This window comes from Carcharodon carcharias, chromosome 14 (genome assembly GCF_017639515.1).
Source record: "Carcharodon carcharias isolate sCarCar2 chromosome 14, sCarCar2.pri, whole genome shotgun sequence".
Taxonomy (NCBI): Eukaryota; Metazoa; Chordata; class Chondrichthyes; order Lamniformes; family Lamnidae; genus Carcharodon; species Carcharodon carcharias.
The window spans coordinates 10,548,447-10,572,527 of NC_054480.1; the positions used below are offsets into that span (position 1 = coordinate 10,548,447).

The 24,081-nt window shown below is 45.4% G+C and overlaps 1 protein-coding gene across 3 annotated transcripts in view; it reads right to left on the reverse strand.

Annotated features, from left to right (window-relative positions):
• unm_sa1614 (un-named sa1614) overlaps positions 1–24,081 on the reverse strand; it is a 258,244-nt gene that overhangs the window by 36,187 nt on the left and 197,976 nt on the right. For all 3 annotated transcript variants that reach the window (XM_041204808.1, XM_041204807.1, XM_041204809.1), the window contains exons 16-19: positions 21,612–21,703; positions 13,649–13,835; positions 11,129–11,214; positions 846–961 (exon numbers count right to left, since the gene is read on the reverse strand). In XM_041204808.1, coding sequence (XP_041060742.1) covers positions 846–961; positions 11,129–11,214; positions 13,649–13,835; positions 21,612–21,703 — 481 coding nt within the window. The remainder of the gene's footprint in view (positions 1–845; positions 962–11,128; positions 11,215–13,648; positions 13,836–21,611; positions 21,704–24,081) is intronic.

Below are 24,081 nucleotides of genomic sequence, written 5' to 3' on the forward strand. Positions count from 1 at the left end.
TGCTGGGTCTGTCCTGTTGGTGGGACTGGACATACACAGAGATGGTGATGATGGTGTCTGGGACATTGTAAGGTCTGATTTCATAAGTATGACTATGTCAGGCTGTTGCTTGACTAGCCTGTGGGACAGCTCTCCCAATTTTGGCACATGCCTCCAGATGTTAGTCAGGAGGACTTTGCAGGGTTGACAGGGTTGGGTGTGTTTACTGGTGCCTAGGTCAATGCCAGGTGATCCATCTGGTTTCATTCCTTATTGCTTCTTCTGTAGTGATTTGATACATTGCTGTGGGTCTGGAGTCATGTGTAGGCCAGACCAGGGTGGCAGATTTGGTCCCCTAAAGGACATTAGATTTGCCAGAGTGTTGCTGCATCCTCTTAGGTGGGGTAGAGGAGTAGGTGATCTGTCCGGGGGGGGGTTGAGGGGAGCAGTGGCAGTGCTTCTGGTCAACAAGGAGATAGAATGGAGGCTTTGGAGAGGGCAACTTGGACTTGGGTTCCCCCATGCTCCTTGATAGTGACTGGAGTCTGCCTGGGAAGCTAGCCAAGGTACTCAGCATCTCAGTGTACCCAGGCTATTGCTGCTTCTGTCTGAAGTAGAAATAAAATGGAAAATGGTTACTGGAAAGATGAATGGGACTACCACTGAGCTCCCCAACCTTACTTGGGTAATTGACTGCGTTCATTGTCAGCCATCACAGTTTCACACAGTAAGTGATGAGAACTACTACCTGTAAGGCTGCCTGAAGTTCTGTACATCTATAGCAAAGCCATATTATAAAAAAGTTAGTTGTTTGCTGCAGAGATATGAGAATATATTACAATGGAACTGACTGTTGCGGTACTTACAAATAGTGGTGTCGACCTTGGCTCTCAGGAGCAGTTTGAGGCATTCTGTTTTATTGAATAGACAGGAGTAATGAAGAGCTGTGTTTCCTTTCATGGTCTGCTTGCTAAGGTTTCCACTAGGATATATAAAAACAACCAGTCACATCATTCCTGATAAGTGAAACAGGTCAAGTCCTCTCCCAAAATATTAGACAAAACTTGGCCCCTGAGAAAGAGTACCTTTGACAGTATAATTGGGATAGTACCTATAAGTAACAATACTATCTTTAAACTGTGAATCTTACAATGTACTACAGAAAATAAATCTAGTTATTTAAACTTGTAGACTATGACTGGATTATGCATCTTGCTTGTGCATAATCATGCAGGTACTATTTGTCTGAAAATTTACTTGGACATTCCTTCCCTCTTCCTCCCTGGAGATTAGTGAATATGCAAATGCAATTTTTCACATTGACTGAAGGGTGGAAGCTACCACAATAAAGAGAATGATGCTTAGCAGAAAGTTGATGCACACCCTGTAATTCAATCAGGCTGGTCTGAAATGGACAAATTCAGCCAATGCAACTGATTCTGAGTTGATTACCTCCTTCAGTATAAGCTCCAACATGGTAATAGGCAATTCTGAACAAACACTTATCATGCATTCAGTACTGTTAACAAACTGAAGGAGTGGCAAGAAATTGGCAGGCAATCTGATGTAGACTAGATATCAGGCAGGATTTTTCCATCCTGACTCGGGGTCGAAGTGTGTCAAGCAGGCTTTAAAATGGCAGACGGGACCCACATCTGGGATTCCCACCCGCATTCTCAGCACTGGTAATTTTCACCTGCATGGGACATGGGGGTGGGTAGGAAGCCGGTACACCATTGTCCCAACGTTGCCTGCACCATTGTGGAAGTGGACATTTTAGGCCTTCCACAATTTTCATGGAGTCAGGCTGGTTTTGGAAGGTGACATGAACCAAGGTGAAGTCATGGTTTGGGGTCAAGAATCATATCAAAGTTAAGTACAAAAGATGTAGCCATTTTACATGTCATAATGAAATGCGGTAGCGTAAGTTATATATATTTTTAACACAGTGAGTGATGATAAGGCTTTGTTTTGAAAAGGTAAGTGACCATTAAATAACATGGTTGCCAGGTTGTCACTTCTGACATCTGGAAGCTGTGAAAGAAATGAACAGCACTGTGGAAGTGGGAAAGTCTGCAGTTGCATTAGAGTACATTATCCACTGGATAAACTGGTTACTGTTCCATTCTTTTTGGAATAGAACATGTTCCCCCGCATGCTGTTTTATTCTTCGAGTGGGTTGGTCACCCCATCCAACCATCCTACCTCTGCTGAAACATGAAGTGGGCGGGTTTGAGGCAGGCTTGAGTCGGAAGTCAGGTTGTTAACACAATAACCACCTACCCACTATTTTGCATTGTTAATTTTGGAACTGACAAGGTTGGATGCAATGATAATTCTATTTATAATCTTGGTATGATCCCAAGAGGAGTGATATATACAGTTCTGGGCTTGACAATACAAAGGATTTTGAGGCCATTGAAGGTACAGTGCAGATTCACCAGATGCTGCCTCAAATAAGGAAATAGTAATATGAAGAAAGACTTAAAAGAAAAAAAGGGCCATTTTAAAGAACAAAACAGAGAAGATTAAGTGATGAGTAAGGACGAATAGATTTTTAAAATTATTAAGAAATGGAACCGAATGGATCAAAACACACTATTTCCACTGGCTGAAGTACATGCAAACATATGAAATAGGAGCAGAAATAAGCCATTCGGCCCCTCAAGCCTGCTCCGCCATTCAATGAGATCATAACTGATCTGTTTGTGTTTCGAATTCCACATTCCCATCTATCCCCAATAACCTTAGATTCTCTTGTCTAACAAGAATCTATCTACCTCTGCCCTAAAAATATTCTATGACCCCACCTCCACTGCCTTCTGAGGCAGGGAGTTCCAAAGTTGCACAACACTCAGGAGAAAAAAAATTCTCCTTAGCTCTGTCCTAAAAGGCTGACTCCTAATTTTAAAACAATGCTCCCCAGTTCTGGACTCCCCCACAAGAGGAAACATCCTTTCCACATCCACCTTGACAAGACCATTCAAGGTCTTATATACTTCAATAAAGACCAAACAAAAATGAAATAGATCAGAGTTAGTGACTGAAGCATAGATGATGGGCTGAATTTTAATTTACTTGATCCATTGGGAGTGGGGGTGTAGTTGGTAAGGTGCGGGGAACCCAGAGGTTGGGCTGTTGGTTGTATATTAATTGTATTTAATTGCATGAGGGACATTAACTGGGATTTGCTTACGCCCCTTATAAATAAACACTGACTAAAACTCATAGAATCATAGAGGTATACAGCACATAAAAGGCCCTTTGGCCCATCGAGTCTGCGCTGGTCAAACAAGTACCTAACTATTCTAATCCCATTTTCCAGCACTAGGCCCATAGCCTTGTATGCCATGGCATCGCAAGTGCACATACAAATACTTCTTCAACGTTATGAGGGTTTCTGCCTCTACCACTCCTTCAGGCAGTGAGTTCCAGATTCCCACTGCCCTCTGGGTGAAAAAATTCTTCCTCACATCCTCTCTAAACTTCCTGCCCCTTACCTTAAATCCAAGCCCCATGGGTTATTGATACCTCCACCAAGGGGAAAAGTTCCTTCCTGTCTACCCTATCTATGCCCCTCATAATTTTATACACCTCAATCATGTCCCCCCTCAATCTCCTCTGCTCCAGGGAAAATAACCCCAGTTTATCCAATCTCTCCTCATAACTAAAACTCTCCAGCCCAGGCAACATCCTAGTAAATCTCCTCTGCACTCTTTCTAGTGCAATTACATCCTTCCTATAATGCGGATTCCAGAACTGCACGCAATACTCTAGCTGTGGCCTAACCAGTGTTTTATACACTTCCAGCATAACCTCCCTGCTCCTATATTCTACGTCTCAGCTAATAAAGGCAAAAATCCCATATGTCTTCTTAACCACCTTATCTACCTGTCCCGCTACCTTAAGGGTCCGGTGAACATGCACACCAAGGTCCCTCTGATCCTCGGTACTTCCCATGAATGGTCCCGCCATTCGTGTTCTCCTGTGCCTTGTTTGTCCTGTCCAAGTGCATCACCTCACATTTATCCAGATTAAATTCATTTGCCACTGATCAGCCCATCTGACCAGCCTGTCTATACCCTCCTGTAAGCTAAGGCTATCCTTCTTACTATTTACCACCGCACCAATTTTCGTATCATCCGCGAACTCACTGATCAACCCTCCTACATTCAAGTCTAAATCATTTATATATACCACAAACAGCAAGGGACCCAATACCGATCCCTGTGGAACCCCACTGGACACAGGCATCCAGTCACAAAAACACCCCTCGATCATCACCCTCTGCTTCCTGCCACTCAGCCAATTCTGGATCCAATCTGCCAAATTGCCTTGGATCCCATATGCTCTCACCTTCATTATCAGTCTCCCATGCGGGGGCTTATCAAAAGTCCAACTGAAGTCCAAGTACACTACATCAAATGCACTGTCCTCATCTACACACCTGGTTACCACTTCGAAAAATGCAATCACATTGGTCAGACATGACCTCCCCTTAACAAAACCATGCTGAATGTCCTTGATTAATCCCTGCCTCTCCAAGTGTAGATTAATTCTGTCCCTCAGAATTGCTTCCAATAGTTTCCCCACCACTGAGGTTAGACTGACTGGCCTGTAGTTCCCTGGTTTATCCCTTCCTCCCTTCTTGAATAACAGTACTACATTGGCTGTCCTCCAGTCCTCTGGCACCTCTCCTGTGGCCAGAGAGGTATTGAAAATTGTTACCAGCGTCCCTGCTGTCTCCTCCCTTGTCTCACTCAATAGCCTGGGATACGTTTCATCCGGGCCTGGAGATTTATCTACTTTTAAGCCTGCCAGACCACTAAGAACCTCCCTTTCTATGCTAATTTCTTTAATTATATCACGGTCCTTCTGCCTGATTTCCATACCCACATCATCCCTCTCACTTGTGAACACCGACACTAAGTATTCATTTAGAACCCTACCTACGTCTTCCAGCGCCACACACAAATTACCACTCTGGTCCCACTCTTTCCCTAGTTATCCTCTTACTCTTAATGTGCTTGTAAAATAACCTTGGATTTTCCTTTATTTTACCTGCCAATATTTTTTCATGCCCCTTTTTGCTCTCCTAATTTCCTTTTTAAGTCCCCCCTACACATTCTATACTTTTCTAGGGCTTCTGCTGTTTTGAGCCCTCGGTATCTGCCATAAGCCTCCCTTTCTCTCTTTATCCAATCCTGTATATTCCTCGACATCCAGGGTTCCCTGGATTTGTTGGTCACCTGCAATATCCATCCCTGGGTGGGCTCAAATCACCAATCTTTCAGTTAACAGCCAAATGCACTAATCGACTGCACCACAGAGACTGTGGTTGTTAGTTGAGGAAGTATATTCTTATAATGTGTAACTCCATAAATAAATATAAAAGTGTGCAAAGACTGGTTCCTGTTCCATTCTTCAACAACTGGTTTTTTGGAATAAAACACGTGGTTCCCCGCATGCTATTTTATTCTTGGAGTGAGCTGGTCACCCCACCCAACCAGCCCACCTCTGCTAAAACCTGAAGTGGGCGTGTTGGGGGCAGGCTTGAGTTGGAATTCAGGCTGTTAACACAATAACCACCTACCCTCCCCACATCATGTTCGCACCTAAGAATAGATTAGACAGGAGATGAAGGAAAGGTATAATAAAAGGTGATGGGAACAGAGCAATGTCATGGAACTGAGAGTTCTGCTCTTTGGGGAATTAAAACTACTCCTTGGGCAAAATTTTCTGCCTGTCGGGCTGACCGTGCTGGAGCAGGTGCAGAGCCAATCACTGTCTGCGATCGGGTCCGTGCCACTGTTTTATGTGGGTGGGACAATTAAGGCCCGCCCAACGTGAATTGCAGCTCCTGAGGGCAGCGGGAATGGGTGAGCGGCGGCAGTACTGCACGATCACCGGGTCCAATGGCGACCCAGCGAAGAACACATGCCATCAATGATTCAATGCAGTAACTAAACTCAGAGTTGTGTGTGTGGAGTGCGGGCGACCAGGAGGAAAGCCTACCTGCTGGTTTAAGTGACCAATGCCAACATGGTACTCACCCTGTTTTAAAAAGCTCCTGCAGCCTTTCAAAGACTGTCAAACATGGCCAGTGGAAGGGCTCCCCAGAGCGCTGCTGGTGAGCAGGCCAGGCAGGAGGGTAGGGCAGGGGGGTGCTGTGCCCCTCGTTTTTCAGATGATTGCCTTGCTGCCCTCCTCGAGGAGGTGGCAGCACAGCAGGAGGTCCTTTTCCCCAGGTCGGGAGGAGGAGGCCCCCCTCCCACATGACCAAACGTGCCTGAGAGAAGGTGGCGGAGATAGTAAGCTCCCACGATGTGGTGTGACGCACGTGGATCCAGTGCTACAAGCATTTCAATGAACTCTTCCGCTCAGGAAGGGTGAGTACCATGTTGGCATTGGTCACTTAAACCAGCAGGTAGGCTTTCCTCCTGGTCGCCCGCACTCCACACACACAACTCTGAGTGTAGTTACTGCACTGAATCATTGATGGCATGTGTTCTTCGCTGGGTAGGCCAGCAGATATTACCCATGCCGAAGTCACCCTGAGAGGGTGGTAATGAGGTGGGTTCTGCAGCATGTGTTGGACTGACACTCACATGACTGTTTTGGGGGCAACTTGGAGGATCTGCATCTAGGCGCAGTGCTGGAACTGCAAAACATGTCAAAGTCAGGGTGCTGACAATCTGGGAGGGAAGCTTTCAGGTGGCAGAGCACTGATCCGTCTCCTGCCCCTTGTGTTCCATGTGCTTGTGCCTCCTTGCTTTGCAAGGTTAGACCATGTGGTGCCAAATGTGATGTAGGCAGCATTTAGCCAAGGGGGGTGTACAGGCCTGGCATCTTTGTGTGAGTGTGTGGCAGCTGCAGGGTGAGGAGGCACTGGAGCCCAGCAATATCCCATTCTGGCTGGGGTGGGACGGCAGTGAAGAGATTCCAGGTACAAGTTGCACTAATCAATGCTCTTCTCTCCTTTTCAGGAGAAGAATGTTCATAATGCCGCTGAGTGGTTGGAGACTGGCAGAGGGCCGGCCCAGTTGGCGATCATTAGCAGGTTCGAGCAGGAGGCCCTTGATCTGGAGAGGTGTCATGTGCCTACGTCTACTGGTGTCAGTGAGGTTAGGGTGCCACAGTCAGCTATGTTTGCCCAGCACTGAGGTCACCATTAGTTTCCCAGCAGCCATGGCACTACTGAATGTTCAGTGATTGAAGTTTGCAACATGGCTTGACAATTGATTATGGAAGGATGAGCACATAATGATCCAGGGGACAGGGATGCACATTGACACTGTCTCCACACTAACTAATCAAATGTCCTTGTTCTTCCTTTTAGCATCACCGGGGCTGGGCCGGCAGGAGGAATCACAGGGGTCTCCTCTCACAGCTGAGGGCCCTGAAGTCTCTGACCCACCAGCGTCACACCATCTCTGCCAGGCAGGCACCAGCGCAGATACTAGCACCTTGGTGGAATTAGATCATCAGCTAGCATCCCGGGTGCTTCACAGTCGCTGGAGGAGCTGACGGAAAGAGAGTGTCCATGGTGCCAGCAGTCGGAGGACTGCAGGGGACCAGGCACATGCTCAGTCGGTGGCTGGTGATGTGCCTCTGAAGTCGTCCATGAGGCAGCAAATGCTGGAGGTCCAGTAGGGTGTGCGGGAGGATCTGGGGGAGATACATGAGGCTATGCTTGGCTTGGTCTCCGTGGTGGAGGAGTCCAAGTGGACCACTGCCGATGCAATGAGTCTCATGGCTGAGCGCCATGTTTACTCCATGGAGAGAGTGGCGACTTTTGTGGAGAGGCTCCTCCAGGAGACCAACCAGGGCTTCCTGGGATGCGCTCGGACCAGCAAGCCCTCACATCGGCATTGACCTCAGCTGGTCAGTGCCAATGTGGGAGACGGTCTGGGCACCAAGTTTCCCAGCTCGGTTCCCACCATCCACGGTGAGCAGGGAGGCCCGAAGCGACCTCACGTTAGTACAACAGCTGCCTGTTGTCTCTTCTCAGGGCACTCCGGATGAGGGCAGCAGTTCCTCCGCCCCTCTGCTAGTCACTGTTGCATCCGATGAGGTTGCAACGACTGGGGAGATGCCAGCTGTGGTACTGGCTGCTCCCTCTCAGGGAGGGCCAGCAGAGGGGGCCAGAGGATGGCTGCCAGGGTCATTGAGGCCAACAGGACAGCACAGTGAGCAGGCTGTCTCAGATGCCAGTGCCGCAGGGGGACAGCACCTCGACACTGCACCAAACAGCATAAATTTAAGGGACCTTAGGTACACCACAGGTTTCTCACTGGTGCTTTTGTGTTGCCCTGCAATGAGGTCATGATTCATTGGTGTGCTATTTAAGACCTTTGTCAGTTTGTTTCCTTAAGCTCATTTTGTTATATCATTAAATTTAGACATATGACCATGGCTGAGGATGTCTCTTTTCCTCTGCATGTGGATGGTTACCCACGATGTTATGAGTGAGTTGTGTCACATTGAGCTCTATTGACAAAGCCTTCGTTCATGTTCCTATCCACGCAGATTTAGCACTCAGGTGTCGAGTATGGAGCCTGCAGCACAGGCTTGTGTTGAAGGTCCATCTGTGGTGTTCTAGCTGAAGATTCGTTGGATTAAAGCCTTCCGGGTGTCCCTTACTCCCTGGAGTATGCCCAGGTCAGCGTCTACCCCTCAGCCTTTCCCTGTGCGTGCTCATCCTCGGACTCACTGCTGGACTCATCGTGTGCAGCCGCAGCCACTGCGTCTATATCTTCTTTGTCCACAGCATTCCCCCTTTCCAGCGCAAGATTGTGGAGAGCGCAGCATGCAAATACTATCAGCAGCAGATGATCGGTGGGGGGGTACTGGAGTGTGCCCCCCTGAATGGTCCAGGCATCAGAAGCACATCTGGAGAAGATGAATGGTTCTCTCCACCACAGCCCTTGTGGAGACGTGGCTCCTATTATACCGCTGCTTAGCTTCTGTTCTTGGATGGCGGAGAGGCGTCATGAGCCACCTTCTGAGGGGATAGCCCTTGTCACCCAGCAGCCATCCATCAAGCCGGGAGCACTGAAGAGCCCCGGCACCTGGGAGTGTCTGAGGATGTAGGCATCTTGGGAGCTGCCTGGGTACCTTGCGCAGACTTGCAGAATCTGCATCCTTTGATCACACACTATCTGCACGTTCATGGAGTGGAATCCCTTTCTATTGACTAAGGCTGGCGCCTTGATGGCCACATGTGTGCAGTCCATTGCACCAGGGATGGTGGGGGAAGCCTGCAATTGCTGCAAAACCTCTGGCTCGCTCTGTCTGGCTGGCCTGGTTCCAGCGGTAGTGGGTGAACGTCAATGCACGCCTGAACAGAGCATCTGTCACCTGCCTGACACAAGTGTGGACAGCTGATTGGGAGACACCACAAAGATCACCCACCGAGCCCTGGAAAGAGCCAGAGGCATAGATGTTGAGAGCAGCTGTGACCTTTAGAGCACTGGCATGGGGTGTCCAGCCACACAGTTAACGGAGATCTCAGGCCCTATCTGACAAATATAGTTGTATGTCTCCCTTGAGAGACGGAGCCTCCTTCGGCACTGCACCTCAGACGTATTGAGGTAGCTGCTTCGCCGCTTGTATACCCTGGAAGCAGGATAGTGGTGTCTTCTGTGGCCCCTTCCACCTCGGACTTCCTCTTGGCCCTGTGCCCCTTGTGCCTTTACCTCTGCTCCCAAAGGTGGCTCCCCTGGAGGGTGAATGTGCACTCCTGGCCTCATCCCCCTTCTGGCCCTCCCTTCCTCCTCAGAGGAGGTGCCTCCAGTAAGATCTCTGTGGTGTCTTCCAAACTTTACGTGAATTCAAAACTTTCATTAGTGCCCTCAATCCACTTTGTCCACTTGTAGATCTCCACAGTGCTTTTGGATACTACTAATAATAGAAGCTCTGGTAATGCAATAGGTAGTACTGTAATGTCTTTACATGGTGCTTCCAATTAATCGGTAGTAAACTTCAGTTATAGTTACCTGGAAAATATCTAACTCAGATGTGAGGGCAGTTAAAATGCCCCAGTTACTACCACCAATTGTGATTTTCATTCAGACACCTGGTTAGGCAGATAGGTTTTCCAAATCTGATGTGATCCTTCTTTATAAATTCACAAGCTGGGCTCATCAGACCTCGACTACTTTTTTAACTCAAGCTTGAATGAGCTGGAGAAAGTTAGGACCCAGAAAGATGAAGGGGCCAGAATATACTTCCTAAAAGCTTTTCTTTGTGAGGCCAGGGGAATGTAGAGTGGTCCTCAGAGCTCCACAAGGAAAGTCACAGCCTCCCACGCCCTGAAATTCCTCTCTACCTCTCTTTCGAGACCCTCCCAAAAGTCCTTTCCAGCAACTACTTTCATGCATTTTCTTTACTCTTCCATGGGATGTGGGTGCTGCTGGCAAGGCAGAATTTGTTGCCCATCCCTAATTGCCTTGAACTGAGTGGTTTGCTAGGCCTTTTCAGAGGGCAGTTAGTAGCTCATCATATATATAGTGCACATAGTGTAAATAAACCAGTTTGAACTACTAAATTGGTCTAGTTACGCTGGATTAGATGTACCATGCTGCCAGTGTATGAAACATTACAAGGAACAGGAAATAACTATTTTAATCTCTTCCAAGTTGCACATTTCAAGTCAGTGAAACTCTGAGAAAGTTAGTGCCTCTGGAGGTCCTGATGAAAGCTATATCATATTCTAAAAAAAATGGATATTTGCTGGTTTAGATGTTTTCATAATTACAGGCTGAAAAAGAACAGACTGCCCATAAAAACACAAATTAACTCTGCTCCAGTTCATTGCTATGGGTACCAACCAAACAGAACTACAGAAGGGGGCAAGTTATTCCCAAAAACGCATCATGGTGGAAATGTTGATGCTAAAGCTCGGAAAAGAGATTCAATGTTATCACAGGTGCAAAAATTTAGTCTATATGACATTTACATCTGAGGCAAAACTCATCTGCTTGACAAGCATTTGGAATTATATGCTAACCTTGCTATTGTTAAGTTGGAAAGAAAAAGTCCTTATAAGACATCAATTGCATCTTATTGTTGCAAGCAATGGATATTACTATTCTAAATGCATTTGCTATCACAACTAATGTGTTACAAGTGTGAGGATTGAACTTACCAGTTTTGCACAAGAAAGTCCACAATGTGCAGGGAGGTGAGATCAGCAAGCTGTACAGCGAGGTGAAGAGCAGTCTCTCCTGGTTCCTGCCAATCAAATAAATATACAGAGGAAACACGTTTAAAATAAGGTTGGAGTGCAACTAATATCATTACAATTATTCATTATTTGTATTGCTTTCTTCCGTCAAGGTGAAAAATATTCACTCTGGAAAGTAGAACACTTTCTGACTTAGGGCCCCCATTTTCAGATAGATGTAGAGTAACACAGAATCACAAAATTGTTACAGCACAAAAAGAGGCCATTCAGTCCATCATGTCTGTGCCGGCTCTCCGAATCAGCAATTGACCTAGTGGCATTCCCCCACCTTCTACCTGTAACCCTGCACATTCTTTCTTTTGTAATACTTCTGTTTTTGCTATTTTCCATACCAGCTTTATTGTGACTTATTCGGTGAGATTGTCAAACTATGGGCGGTTGCATGTTGTGAGTCAACGCCCACTGGGAACTGTTTGAAACTTTCCAGTATCCTAGCTCATGTTACTTAAAACCTGGTAACTGCTAGAAACAAAAGGGTCTTTATTTTAACTGCAGAACCTAGATTCAAATCGAGGTGCTGGTATGACACAACGAATCACATAATTACACTGACTTCATCATGGGAGGAGTCACAGAAATTAGTCAAGTATCCTAAACTTCTTTGTATAATCTGTGGAGTTAGCTCAATGTATATAAAACACTGAGGATGCCTTACTCCAGTGCAGCACTGTGAGTGTGCTGCATTTATGGAGGTGTTGCCTTTCAGAAAAGGCACTGAATTAACAGCAAATGGGGGAAGCTTCAGCTGGCAAGAAATGGGCGGATTGGATTAGGTGAACAATTAAATTTGGAGCCAAATTAAGAACAGCAGGAATATGGCTCGAACTCACTAGCTTCAAGACTTAACTGGGGTCCTTTTGACTGTATGTGAGTAACCTGCTCGCTGGATTGTTGTGATTGCATGGGGTGATGGCCCAAGTAGGCAACTGAGACACCAGTTTTGATGATAATTACATTCAAATTAGGGGGGTTATTGACATGTGGGTTTAACTCCTCCAGTATGAGTTTCCTGGAGATTGGGAAACTGGGGGTTAAAGGGAGGTGAGAAAGAGCAATTCATTTTCAGAACTGCTTGCGGGCCAGGAAGAGCAGGAGTGTTTCCCTTGGTTCCTCAAGCAAACCTGCCTTGCTCCCACAATTGGCCTTCCTTCCACAGTGATCCAATCTTCTCCTTGAATTCCATGATATCTGGCCAACAATCTGTTTCCCCAGGCCTCCAATCTCTCCCCAAACCTTCCACCCACAATCCACCCCCCAACCTGACCTTCCACCCACAATCCCCGCTCATCCTGACCTTCTACCCATAATCTCCCACCAGACCAGCCTTACGCCTCCAATCCCCCTCACACCAACCCTCCACCCATAATCACCCCCTTACCCTGACTTTCCACCCATAAACCCCCTCACCCCAACCCTCCACCCAAAATCCCCCTCACCCCGACCTTCCACCCTCAATCGTCACTCACCCTGACCTTCCACCCACAATCCTCACTCACCCTGACCTTCCACCCACAATTCCCCATCACCCCGACCTTACACCCCAATTCTCCTCACACCAACCCTCGACCCACAATCCTTTACCCTGATCTTCCACCCACAATCCCCCCTCACCCTGACCTTCCACTCACAGACCCCCTCACCCCGACCTCCCAGCCACAATTCCTCCTCACCCCGACCTTCCACTCACAATCCCCCTCACCCTGACCTTCCACATACAATCTCCCCCCAGACCCCGACCTTTCACCCACAATCCTCCCTCACCCTGACCTTCCATCCACAATCTCTGTCGACCCCGAACTATTACCCACAATTTCCATTGACCCTGAACTTTCATCCACAATCTCCCCCAACCCTGAATTTTCACCCACAAACTCCCCCTTATGCTTCCAATCATGTTCTTCACCCAACACCCTATCCCCTCAGTGCATAATCTATCCCTTCTTCCTCTCTGCTCTCCAGTTACCAGCTCCAACCTTCTAGCCTGGCAACTATCCAGGGTCTCAAACCGGCTGCCTGCTGGGAAACAAAGAAATAAAATTTAAATGAAGTTCTGCCATTAAATTTGCCACGGTCTGTCTCGAAGTTACCCATTTTTTAGGCCACTCCTTCCTTGTGCAGGAAGACATTAAAGATCCCAGAGCATGATTCAAAGTGCAAGATCTTCTTGGTGACTTGGGAAACATTCCCTCACTACCAATACTAAAGGAAAACAAATGAACTGACCATTCATCTCATTCCTGTTTATCAATTATTGCAATGTTTGTCTAAATAACCATATTAAATGCTACCAAATACCATGGTGTGTGAAGAAGTTTGGAAAGCTTCTCCTAAACTCAATAAAGCACAATACAAATATGTTTATTTTTCATTCAGTAAACTATTCCATAGAAGTCAGTTTGGTCTGACCAGTGCCACTCTTACCTGTGCATATGATGGCAGTGATTCACTAAGGTTGACCTTTTCTGCATAGGCCTGTATCAATGCAATTATATCCTTGCATTTTACAGCAGTGTACAAATTATTCAACTTTGTCACAGGGGCACTATTGTTCTGTTTCACATATTGACGATCTATGTATTTTGAAATGATGTAATCTTTTCGCATTGTCCTTTAAAATAAACGAACATCTCAATCAGTTTGGATTTAGATAAAATGATGTGCTATTTCACAGCTGCCTGATGTGGATGTGCCCTGTTGCAAAAAAGAATTCTAACTAAAATGAAGATGAAATGTATGCAGCATGCAATAGAACAATGCTAGTTTGGGCTTATAAATTCGCTCATATGAAGCTCAGACCTTAACTAGAAGGAAATCAAGATGTGTAAGGCATGCATTAGCCTTCAGAAATGAAGTTACACAAACTGCAGTCACTTGTGTTAGAACGATAACTACAAGAACTATATTTTTGTTTAAGATTTGGAAGGGCATTGTATTATTTGGACACTTGGGAGTTGACCTGAATTTCATCTTGGACTGAAGCAAACATGCATTTTCTAAGAAATCACATGACATCAGCTAAATGACCAGCATGGCAATTGTGGAGGAGAACTATTTGTTTATTTGAACTGCAATCACTTTAATTGATGGGGGAAAAAAACTGTTTTAAAGGCAAAGGCCTGGTGATTTACTGGAAATTACCTGACGGAGGAGCTTTAGGTTTTGAACTTGTTTTGAACTCAATTGGGAATGAACCGAGAAGTAGAAAAGCGGCCCAGCTGACGCTTTCCTTGCCTTGCTCGCAATACAGGCTGGTTATCGGTGTCCAGCTAGGAATCCTCATCTCAGGGCAACTTGTCTGTATTTAGAAACCCGAGAGGCTGAGACAAGGAGGATTAATTCGGCTTTATTTTCCTCCTGCTGACGTTCCATTGGTGAGAACCTCCAGATATCTCTTTGGCCTAGCGACCTTCCTCATACGAGGGAGTACCAGACTGACAACGTGAAAACCCTGTGAACTTTATCCTTTTTAGAAAGTTTTTTCTTGTAAAGCCCATCTCTGAAGGCACCTTATTTGTATGTCCTTTGTTTGTGTGTGTGTGTCTGTGTGTGTACTCACACGAGCTGGGGAATTTTGAAAGGGATAGATAGTTACACTTACAGATTAAAAAGTGTGTGTTAACCAGTTATAGAGTCATAGAGTTATACAGCACAGATCTTGCAACTTGCTTTAAAAAATAAATTTTGTTTCATAATAAATCAATTATTCTGAGTTTATTGAAAAAAGCCTGGTTAAAGTCTCTTTTATTCTGAGTCTAACAGTCGCGAAGGTAAGTAAGTGCCAATTTTGGTGAGCTAATTGAACATTTAAGCTAATGGTGCACCCTATGGAGTAGTAGGGCTAGATGAACCGTACACTCCTCCCACCCTGGTCATAACAAAGATTAGGGGCTCATCCGGAATTTTGAAACATAGACAATGGGTGCTTGGACATGGAATAATAATAATTGGTAAAGGATAAAAGGGCAGACACCAGGTTTCTTAAATGTTTGTAAACCAAAATGGCTTTGGAAGTTGCTAATGCTTTTCTAGAAATGGACCCTGACTGGTTTAAAAGAAGTAACCAAGATTAAGCTAATAGGATTGGCTGATAAATTGGAGTTAGAATTAACAGTAGAGGTGAGGAAAACAGATAGTGCAGCATTTGAAACTGGAAGGGATACAAGAGAGACCACGTTCTCTTGGGTGGGGGGGGGGGTGGGGGTTGTGAGTCAATTGAGTTAGCTTGGATTCAGCTGCAAATGAAGCGGCTTCAACATGAAAAAGAAATGGAGAAACTTTGACTTGAAGAAAAGGAAATGAAAAAACTTGAATTGGAGGAAAAAGAGAAAAAATGAGAAATGGAAATGTGAAAACTTGACTTCCAGAGAGAGAAGTTAGCAAGGGAGGAAAGAGAGAAGGAATGAGAAAGGCTGGAATTAAAAAAAAAGAGGCTTCAGATACTGGGGAAATTTTGATGATGAAAAAACTACTCCCAACCCAAAGCCCACTGGGGGGATGTTTACATTTATACAAGTCCTTCCAAAGTTTGAGGAAAGGAATGTAGAAGCATTCTTTATTTCATTTGAAAAAGTAGCTAAGCAAATGAAGAGGCCAAAAGAAATCTGGACATTGCTCCTACAGAGTAAGTTGGTGGGTAGAGCTCATGAGGTTTAAGCATCACTTTCAGAAGAGGTTTCTGTGGATTATGATGCAGTAAAGACGGTTATTCTTAGTGCATATGAATTGGTCCCTGAGGCGTACAGGTAGAAATTTAAAAAGATAAGGAAACAGCCTGGACAGACCTATACTGAATTTCAGAGGGTAAAGCAAAGTAATTTTGACCATTGGGATACAGGCATTAAAGGTTGATACAACGTTTGAAACTCTTAAAGAAATAATTCTCCTGGAAGTATTTAAAAATTCACATCCTCCTGTAGTTAGAACCCATATTGAAGACCAAAGGGTTGCAACAGCTAGTCAGGTAATGGGGGTGCTGACAATTATGAGCTGGTCTATAAACCCAAACCCTTTTTCCATCACCTCCAAAAACTGGAGAAGGATAGAAGGTTGGAAGGTGAAAGGAAGGCAAGTAACTAGGGAAGAGAAGAGACAGCTGGGAAACTCCTCCTCAGACCAGAAAGGAAGGCGCTGAGGACGGAAGTGCTAGTCAAAGGCCTGAATGTTTCCACTGTAATGAGGTAGGACATGTTTGTGCAGATTGCTGGAAGTTGCACGGGAAACCAATTAAACTTATTGGGGTATGTAAGGGCGATTCACGAAAAGGAGCTCTGACTGAAAATATAACAGATCAAGTTTCAGCATTAATTACAGCGGTGAAACTGAATGTGAACACTGCTATGAGTTCAGGAGAGGCAAATAAGATACATGAGAGTTATAAAGAATTTTTGTCCAGAGAAAAATTAACCTCATAACCCCAATGAAACAGCTAAACCTATAATTATATTGAGAAGTATGCGAGCCACTCGAGCGCTTTTGTTGGGGAAGGGCATAACTTTTCTCCCGGAAAGTGCATTAAAAGCCAAAGTTTTAATAAATGATATTGGTGGAGAGCATATACCACAGGTCCACTTGAGTGGGATCTAATGTCTGGAACAGTAACAGTAGGGGTTGTCCATAAGCTACCTGTAGAGGGAATTTACTTACTTCTGGGAAATGATTTAGCCAGACCGAAGGTGGTAGCTTCTCCCATAATTACAGAAAGCCCAAGTAAGGTTAAAGAGACAGAGCAGTTTTAGGAAAAGGCACCAGGAATCTTTGTGTGTGATGACCTGAGCAATGGCTAAGCAAAGTCCATCATCAGAGGTCATATTGATATCACAGACAGATGTTTGGCTAGCTAAAACTTTCTTTAAAGACTTAGATAAACTGCGCACTCCTCCTATCCCGGTTGTAACACTGATTATGGATCTTCACTGGTAAATATTTGGGAGGAGGTGAGGAGATGGTGGTGTAATGGTAATGTCACTGGTATAGTAAGCCAGAGGCCCAGGCTATTGCTCTGGAGGCATGGGTTCAAACCACACCATGGTGGAATTTATTCTTTCATGGGATGTGGGCATCGCTGTCAAGGCAAACATTTGTTCCCCATCTAATTGCCCTTAAGTTGTACAACATGCTAGGTCATTTCAGAGGGCAGTTAAGAGTCAACCACATTGCTGTGGATCTGGAGTCACATGTAAGGATGGCAGATTTCCTTCCCTGATGGACATCAGTGATCAAGCTGGGGTTTTACAACAATCGATGATAGTTTCACGGTCACGAGCAGAGATTAGCTTTATATTCCTAATTTTGATTTGACTTTAAATTCCACCAGCTGCTATAGTGGGATTTGACCATGAAAACTATCAAAAAACCCAAATGGTTCACTAATGTCTTTTAGGGAAGGAAATCTGCTGTCCTTACCTGGTCTGGCCTACATGTGACTCCAGACCCACAGCAATGTGGTCGACTCTTTAACTGCCCTCTGAAGTGGCCTAGCAAGTCATTTGGTTCAAGGGCAATTAGGAATAGGCAACAAATGCTGGCCTTTACAGCGAAGCAGACATCCCATAAAAGGATAAAGAAAAGATAACTTGGGGAAGAATTTTGCCCTTGTCGGGTGAGCTTGGCAGGGGTGGATGGGAGTCCCACCCTGTGTGAAATGCTCACAGCAGCACTCGGCATTGCCTGCGTGGGGGTGGCAGGGGTAGAGGAGGGCAAGCGCATAAGTTTGCAAAGCTCCCTGAGGCACAGCTGCCTCAGAGAGATGAAGAGTTTTAAAATTAAAAATAAAGATTTTTAAAATGTTAAAAAACATGTCCCCCATGAGCAAGGAAATGTTAGAAATTAGGATGAAATTTAAAAATTAAAAAAAAAATGATGATTGAAACCTCATCCCGCCCGTGGATGAGGCTTTGCAAAAAAATGCAAAGACTGCTTGGCCTTTTTGCAAAAAATTTAATTCAATTACGTTGTTAATGGCCTTAATAGGCCTTTTAATTGTCGGCGGGTGCGCTGCCAACTTCTGCACGTGCCCACCGCCCAAAATATCGGCGAGTACATGATGATGTTGGGACGCTCGCCTGACATCATCACGCGTCATTTTATGCTCGTTTGGGTCGGGTGCCATCCACTCGACGAGCCAAGAATTCTGCTCTGATGCACTGTATCGGCCAGAAGAATAAGTGCACGGTACTGGAGGCCTAAAGAATGAGCAATTTCAAAACAACATTGACTGACATGCAACATAAACAAATAATTTTAATTTCTGCTGTACAATATGTGTTACATGCCTTTACAATTTCTTTTCCATAAAATAAAGAGGCAAGATTTATAACCTTTTTATATCAGAAACTTTTTTAATCAAGCAAATCAGGGTCTCTTGATGAACCAGGTTCTTTTTGCGTTGTATTACTGGTGCAGAATGGCTGACACATTACAAATCACTAGACTCAAAAGTGTTTCACTGTGTGATATGCCTTGAGATATACTGGTGGCGTGATAAGGCACTATACAACTGTGAGTATTATACATTTACATAAAAGTATCCACCACACATTGGGCATCACATTCAAATCTAATGGCCTGAATGCCCATTCGCAAACTTCCCCCAAAGGTGTAACTGCCATTTGTCACTGCTTTCCCGTCCACCCCATGTAAATGGCTAGGGTGAGTGGGGGAGGGTTATATTCTTTGAGGTTTCTCTCCTTTCTAACCAATAGCATGGCTTCCTGGGACCGTGTAGAAGATAGAGGTATGTCTTGGGAAACAACAGTAAAAGCTCACGGATAAGCATTAGTGATCTCCTCTCCTTGGTTGAGTTTTACAGTGGGAACCGTCCTTCTGAACTTAGGAGTGATTCAGTCTTCTTTAGGTCCTTTCCCACCTCTGCTATCCCAAACTGACATTTGCTCTTGATGGTGAAAATCCCGTCAGGCACCTGCTGTGTAGACACAATGATCCCTGATCCAGGAAATGAGGAGTAAATGGCAAAGTAAACATAAGTTCCAACCTTTGGAACTGTGCTTGGAAAAGAAGACCCTCCTCAAACAGAGTACAGCCATAGCATATTAGCTACTTATTACCTATAAACATATCTTTACAGCTGCAGGTTGCTCCCACATCTCTTAGGAACACTACCCATAGCAATTACTTATATCAAGCGTATTTTTGTAAGAAGTATTTCTATACTGCTTTGATACGAAATTTTTTTTTCTGTCTATTTAAAGCCAAAAGTAAGAATGAAAATAACTACAATAGACAAAGTCAGTTCCTACCACCGTGGGGTGTAGCCAAGGACAGGATTTTCCGATCGTCAGGCAGGCTCAGCGGGGGCAAGCAGGAGCGGCCGCGAAAAGGGCTGCCACCCGCGATCGGGCCCCGACCATGATTTCACACTGGTGGCGAATTAGCGGCCAGCCAGCACGAATCACAGGGGTGGAGGGCTGCCTCAGGGAGCTGAAGATTTTTAAAATAAAAAATAAAGAATTTAAAAACGTTAAAAATATGTCCCCTCATGTGACTCTGTCACATGAGCAGGGACATGTTAGAAATTAGTTTGAAATTTGTTTTTAAAATCACTGATCAAAACCTCATCCAAAGGCCGCCTAGCCGATTTCCCTGCGGTTGGTTGAGCAGGAAAAAAATTCTTTTAAGTATGACTTCAATGGCCTTAATAGGCCACTTACTTGCCGGTGGGCGTGCTGCCAACTCTTGTGTGTGCCCGCTGACTGTATTATCGCGCAACGCTTGCCTGATGTCATCGTGCATCATTTTACGCTTGTTCGGGTTGGGCGCGTGCCCTCCCAACAAGTGTAATATTCTGCCCCATGTGAAGTTCCATTGCCAGGTCAGAAATACATGCAAGTAAAAATGCACTGAATTGTCTATTTGATGTGTTTTTGCACAGCAGGAAACGGCTTCACATGGGGCAATAAAAACAAGTCTTATTTATGCAAGAATTGATCCAATTAAAATTATAAATCAAACTTTTTTGTGTCTGTGCCTTGTACTTATCGATGGAATAATGTGAATTAGCAGGGGCCAAAGCCAGCTTGCCACATCTTCCTCAAAAATATTCTTGTGCCTTTACTCTTTCCTTGGTTGTTCTGCACATCTTATAAGTTGCACATTGTATAATTGTAATTGTGATGTAAATATACAGTGCCACAAGATAAATGCATTATCTAGATGTGTCTGAAGATTCTGAAAGTTAATCAATATGCATGAAACGGAACAGATTGATGGGAGTTTTAGAGGTGGGAGAGATTATAATTTAGATAGAGGTATGAATTTTCAGTGACAAATTTTCAGGTTAATAACAAGTGGATCACAGGACAAAAATTCTAGTTTGAAATGTATCTTTGCATTTTAACAATGACCAGGATTTCCCGGTCGGTGAGCGGGGGGCGGGGCCCGCTTGCTGTCGCGTAAAGTGACGTGGGCTGATGCTGGGCAGAACTCCCGATGTCACCCCACCCCATTTCAATTTTCAGGTAGGCGGGGGTTCAACCGAATCAGCTGTGCGCCCGCCGACCTATCAATGGCCAATTGAGGCCACTGACAAAGTCGTTAAACTAATTAATGGGCCTGCCCGTCCAACCTTAAGGTTGGGCGGGCAGGCCAGGAGCCCTGGCGGGCATTAGAAAAAGCATCAAACCTCATCCACAAGCGGGATGAGGTTTCACGTAGGTTTTAAAAAATGTAACTGCAAGTATTTAAAAGCGATGGACATGTCCCAACTCATGTGACAGTATCGCATGAAGGGACATGTCGGGGAAATATCTTTTTCTATTTTTCAGATTTTTTTTTATAGTAGAGACGATCTCCCTGAGGCAGCACTTAGCCTCAGGGAGGTGAGTGCGCTCCTTTGTGCGCATGCGCAAAAGATTGCACTCTCAGTTCAAGGAATACCCCCCTCCCCACCTGCACAGAGAGCGCATAGCGCTTCCTTGAGGACGTCATGCTGGGCGGGCCTTAATTGGCCTGCCCACATAAAATGGCGGTGCGCCACCAATTGGGGGTGCTGATTGGAGGCGCGCCTCCGCACGCCCGCTCTTAAACATCCCCCCCAAATGGGGGAAATTCTGCCCAATGTTTGTAAAGAAGAATTTTATCATAAGATTGTCTAGTATTCAGGATCTACATAGAATGTTGTCATCTCCTTAGAACCGAGTAAAAACCCGCAATCCCTTGTTGCTAGGGCAGTGAGGATATCAATAACTCTGGAAAGATCCTTGGATATTGTTGTAGAGAATGATAAATTGGCAGCCCATGTGAAGCAGGCAAAAGAATGGACATTGAGGGAATGCTTTTAATGATAGCCGTGTGGCCTTGAACCAATTAGTGTCAGCATTTCTTTTTAAATTTTTCTATCAATCTACAATTCCTGTTGGTTTTTACTCACATGGGACTGTCTGTTCTTGGTTTTACTGATAAACTTGGGAGATTAGCCTCCATAAGCTCATTAAATCTGGTGTTTCCAACATTCTTTGCCACCTGAAAGACAAATACATGCATCAGAAACTGATTTTTACAGAATTTCTCCTTAAAGATAATGAAAAAATGAGTAATTTATGTGTTTTGGATCCTCAATCTCTAGGAACTCGGTTGAGGCAACCAAAACCCATTTCACCTAGGAGCCTTCATGCCATCAGTCATGTCTGGATGAAAATAGAGATCCCAAAGCGAGAGGACATTGTTTATCTGACTGCACCCATTATCTTACATTTAATTATAGGCACTCTATAACTTTAATCGTTTAAAAAAGTCAGTATGGAATTAGCTACAGTTTTAAGATAATAGAAAGCACAATTATTGGCAACAAACTCAGGCTTCATAGTGAAATAAGCATTATCATTTTGGAGAGAATGCAGAAGAATAAATAACAAAGGGATTGAAAATGTTTGGGTTCTGACCCTGCCACTCATGCGACATGATCTTCAAATGCAGATGCCCTTATTGGGCTGGTGGCAAGCTCAGTGCCCAATTAGTGGTGCTGAACTCTGCCAGGAGGCGGGAGCTGCCTGCTGAGCATGAGCATCAAAGGCAAACAGCAACATTAGTGAGACCTGCTACTGCCTTGCAAGAAAGGGGAGGCAGCACATCAGAAGGCCAGCAGGCTCGTCGCACCGAGAAGTGGTTAAATAGTCATTGCTACTCTGGTAGTTGCGGGGCAGATGTGGTGTAGTGGTAATGTGACGTAGTGAACTAGTAATCCAGAGGCTCAAGCTCTGGGTACATGGGCTCAAATCCCTCCATGGCAACTGGTGGATTTTAAATTCAATTAATTAAATCTGGAATTGAAAGCTAGCCTCAGTAATGGTGACCATGAATCTATCATCAATTTTTGTAAAAATCTATCAGGTTCACTTATGTCCTTTAGGGAAGGAAATCTGTCATCCTTCTTTGGTCTGGCCTGCATGTGACTCCAGATCCACAGCAATGGAAAATGGAAATGCTAGCGCAATAGAGCATGTTTTTCTGAAAGTGGAGGTTACGATACATAATAGAAGATAGTGTAGTATAGACGAGATTTAGTCTGCAACCAACCAGGGTTATATTTGCTCTGTGCAAGCTCAGTGCTAGTTGACTCTCACCTGCCATCTGAAATGGCCGAGCAAGCCATTCAGTTCAAGGGCAAGTTAGGAATGGCTAACAAATACTGATCTTGCCAGTGGCACCCAGCAATAGGCCTTCCCTGGAATCAAGGATGCCGGGCAGAAATCCCTCCCCTGGGAGCTGTCAGCCTGTCAGAGGCCTGTAGCTCCCCATCGCTGTTAGCACCATGGGGGAGCAGTGGTAGCTGCTGGCAAAGGACCCACTGGGGAACCAGGATCAGTGAGGGACCCAGGCCACAGATGAGTGAGGGTAGGATGGGGATTGCAGGGAGAGGATTGTTGGCTTGGTGGAGGGGGGCGGTGGATAGGAGTGTCAGAAGAAAGGGCAGTGTGGGTGGGTCTCAGTGGGTCCTAACTGATGCCAATGAGGGACCCCCCTTCCCCAGAGCCTATAGGCAAACGTAACAAGGTTTGCTTTCCAGGCTTATCGCGTGGCAACTGCTCCACCCATCGCTGGTTCTATGCCAGCGATGAGGGGGATGAGGCCTTAAATGGGCATTAACTGGCATCGGGGCATGAAAGTCTTTTCACCTTGAACTTAATCAGGGTGGACAGGAAGGCTGATGAGTCCCCAGCCTGCACCCTCTAGCCTGATTAAGTCCCCCCCAACCTCCAAACTTGTCTTGTGGGAGGGACCTTAACTTACGCCCAAAGGCTGGAATTTTCCACTCCCGTTGGCGGTGGGGTGTGTTTGGCAGTGTGAGCAGACAATATGGCGAGAAGGCCGAGAATTGGTTTTACACCATCGTGAAACCAGTTTGGCGATCGTCTGCTCTGCCTGTTAATGGCAGGCCACGCTTCCCACCGTCCAACGTCGGGAACTTAATTTTAATGCATTTGCATCTCGTCATTGTGCCTGCACACTGGAATCATCCCCCATGTCAAATTTACCTCCCACTTTGGCGTGATTTCAGAATGGTTTGATTTACGACAGCCTTTAAAAGGTGTGCTGAACTTCGAGGGGATCTTGGAAGCGAGTGCAACTTTCCACAGCGCTTGTAAGGATCAGCTATAGGACATCAAGGAAGTGGCGCCATGCATTCGGGGAGTGGTGGGGAGTGCACAGGCATGTTGCTTTTTCCTGGCTAATTTTCAGTGCGGTGTCAGAGCAAGGGCTCCAGTATGGGTGGAGGGGACAAGGCAGCATTGACTCATGGAAGTACATAAGCACATGCTAGGGGTGGGGAGGGGTGGGAGGTGAGGGAAGTGGCCACAAACTTGGAAAAGCTTTTTAAAAGTGCGCAATCTTCCACAGCT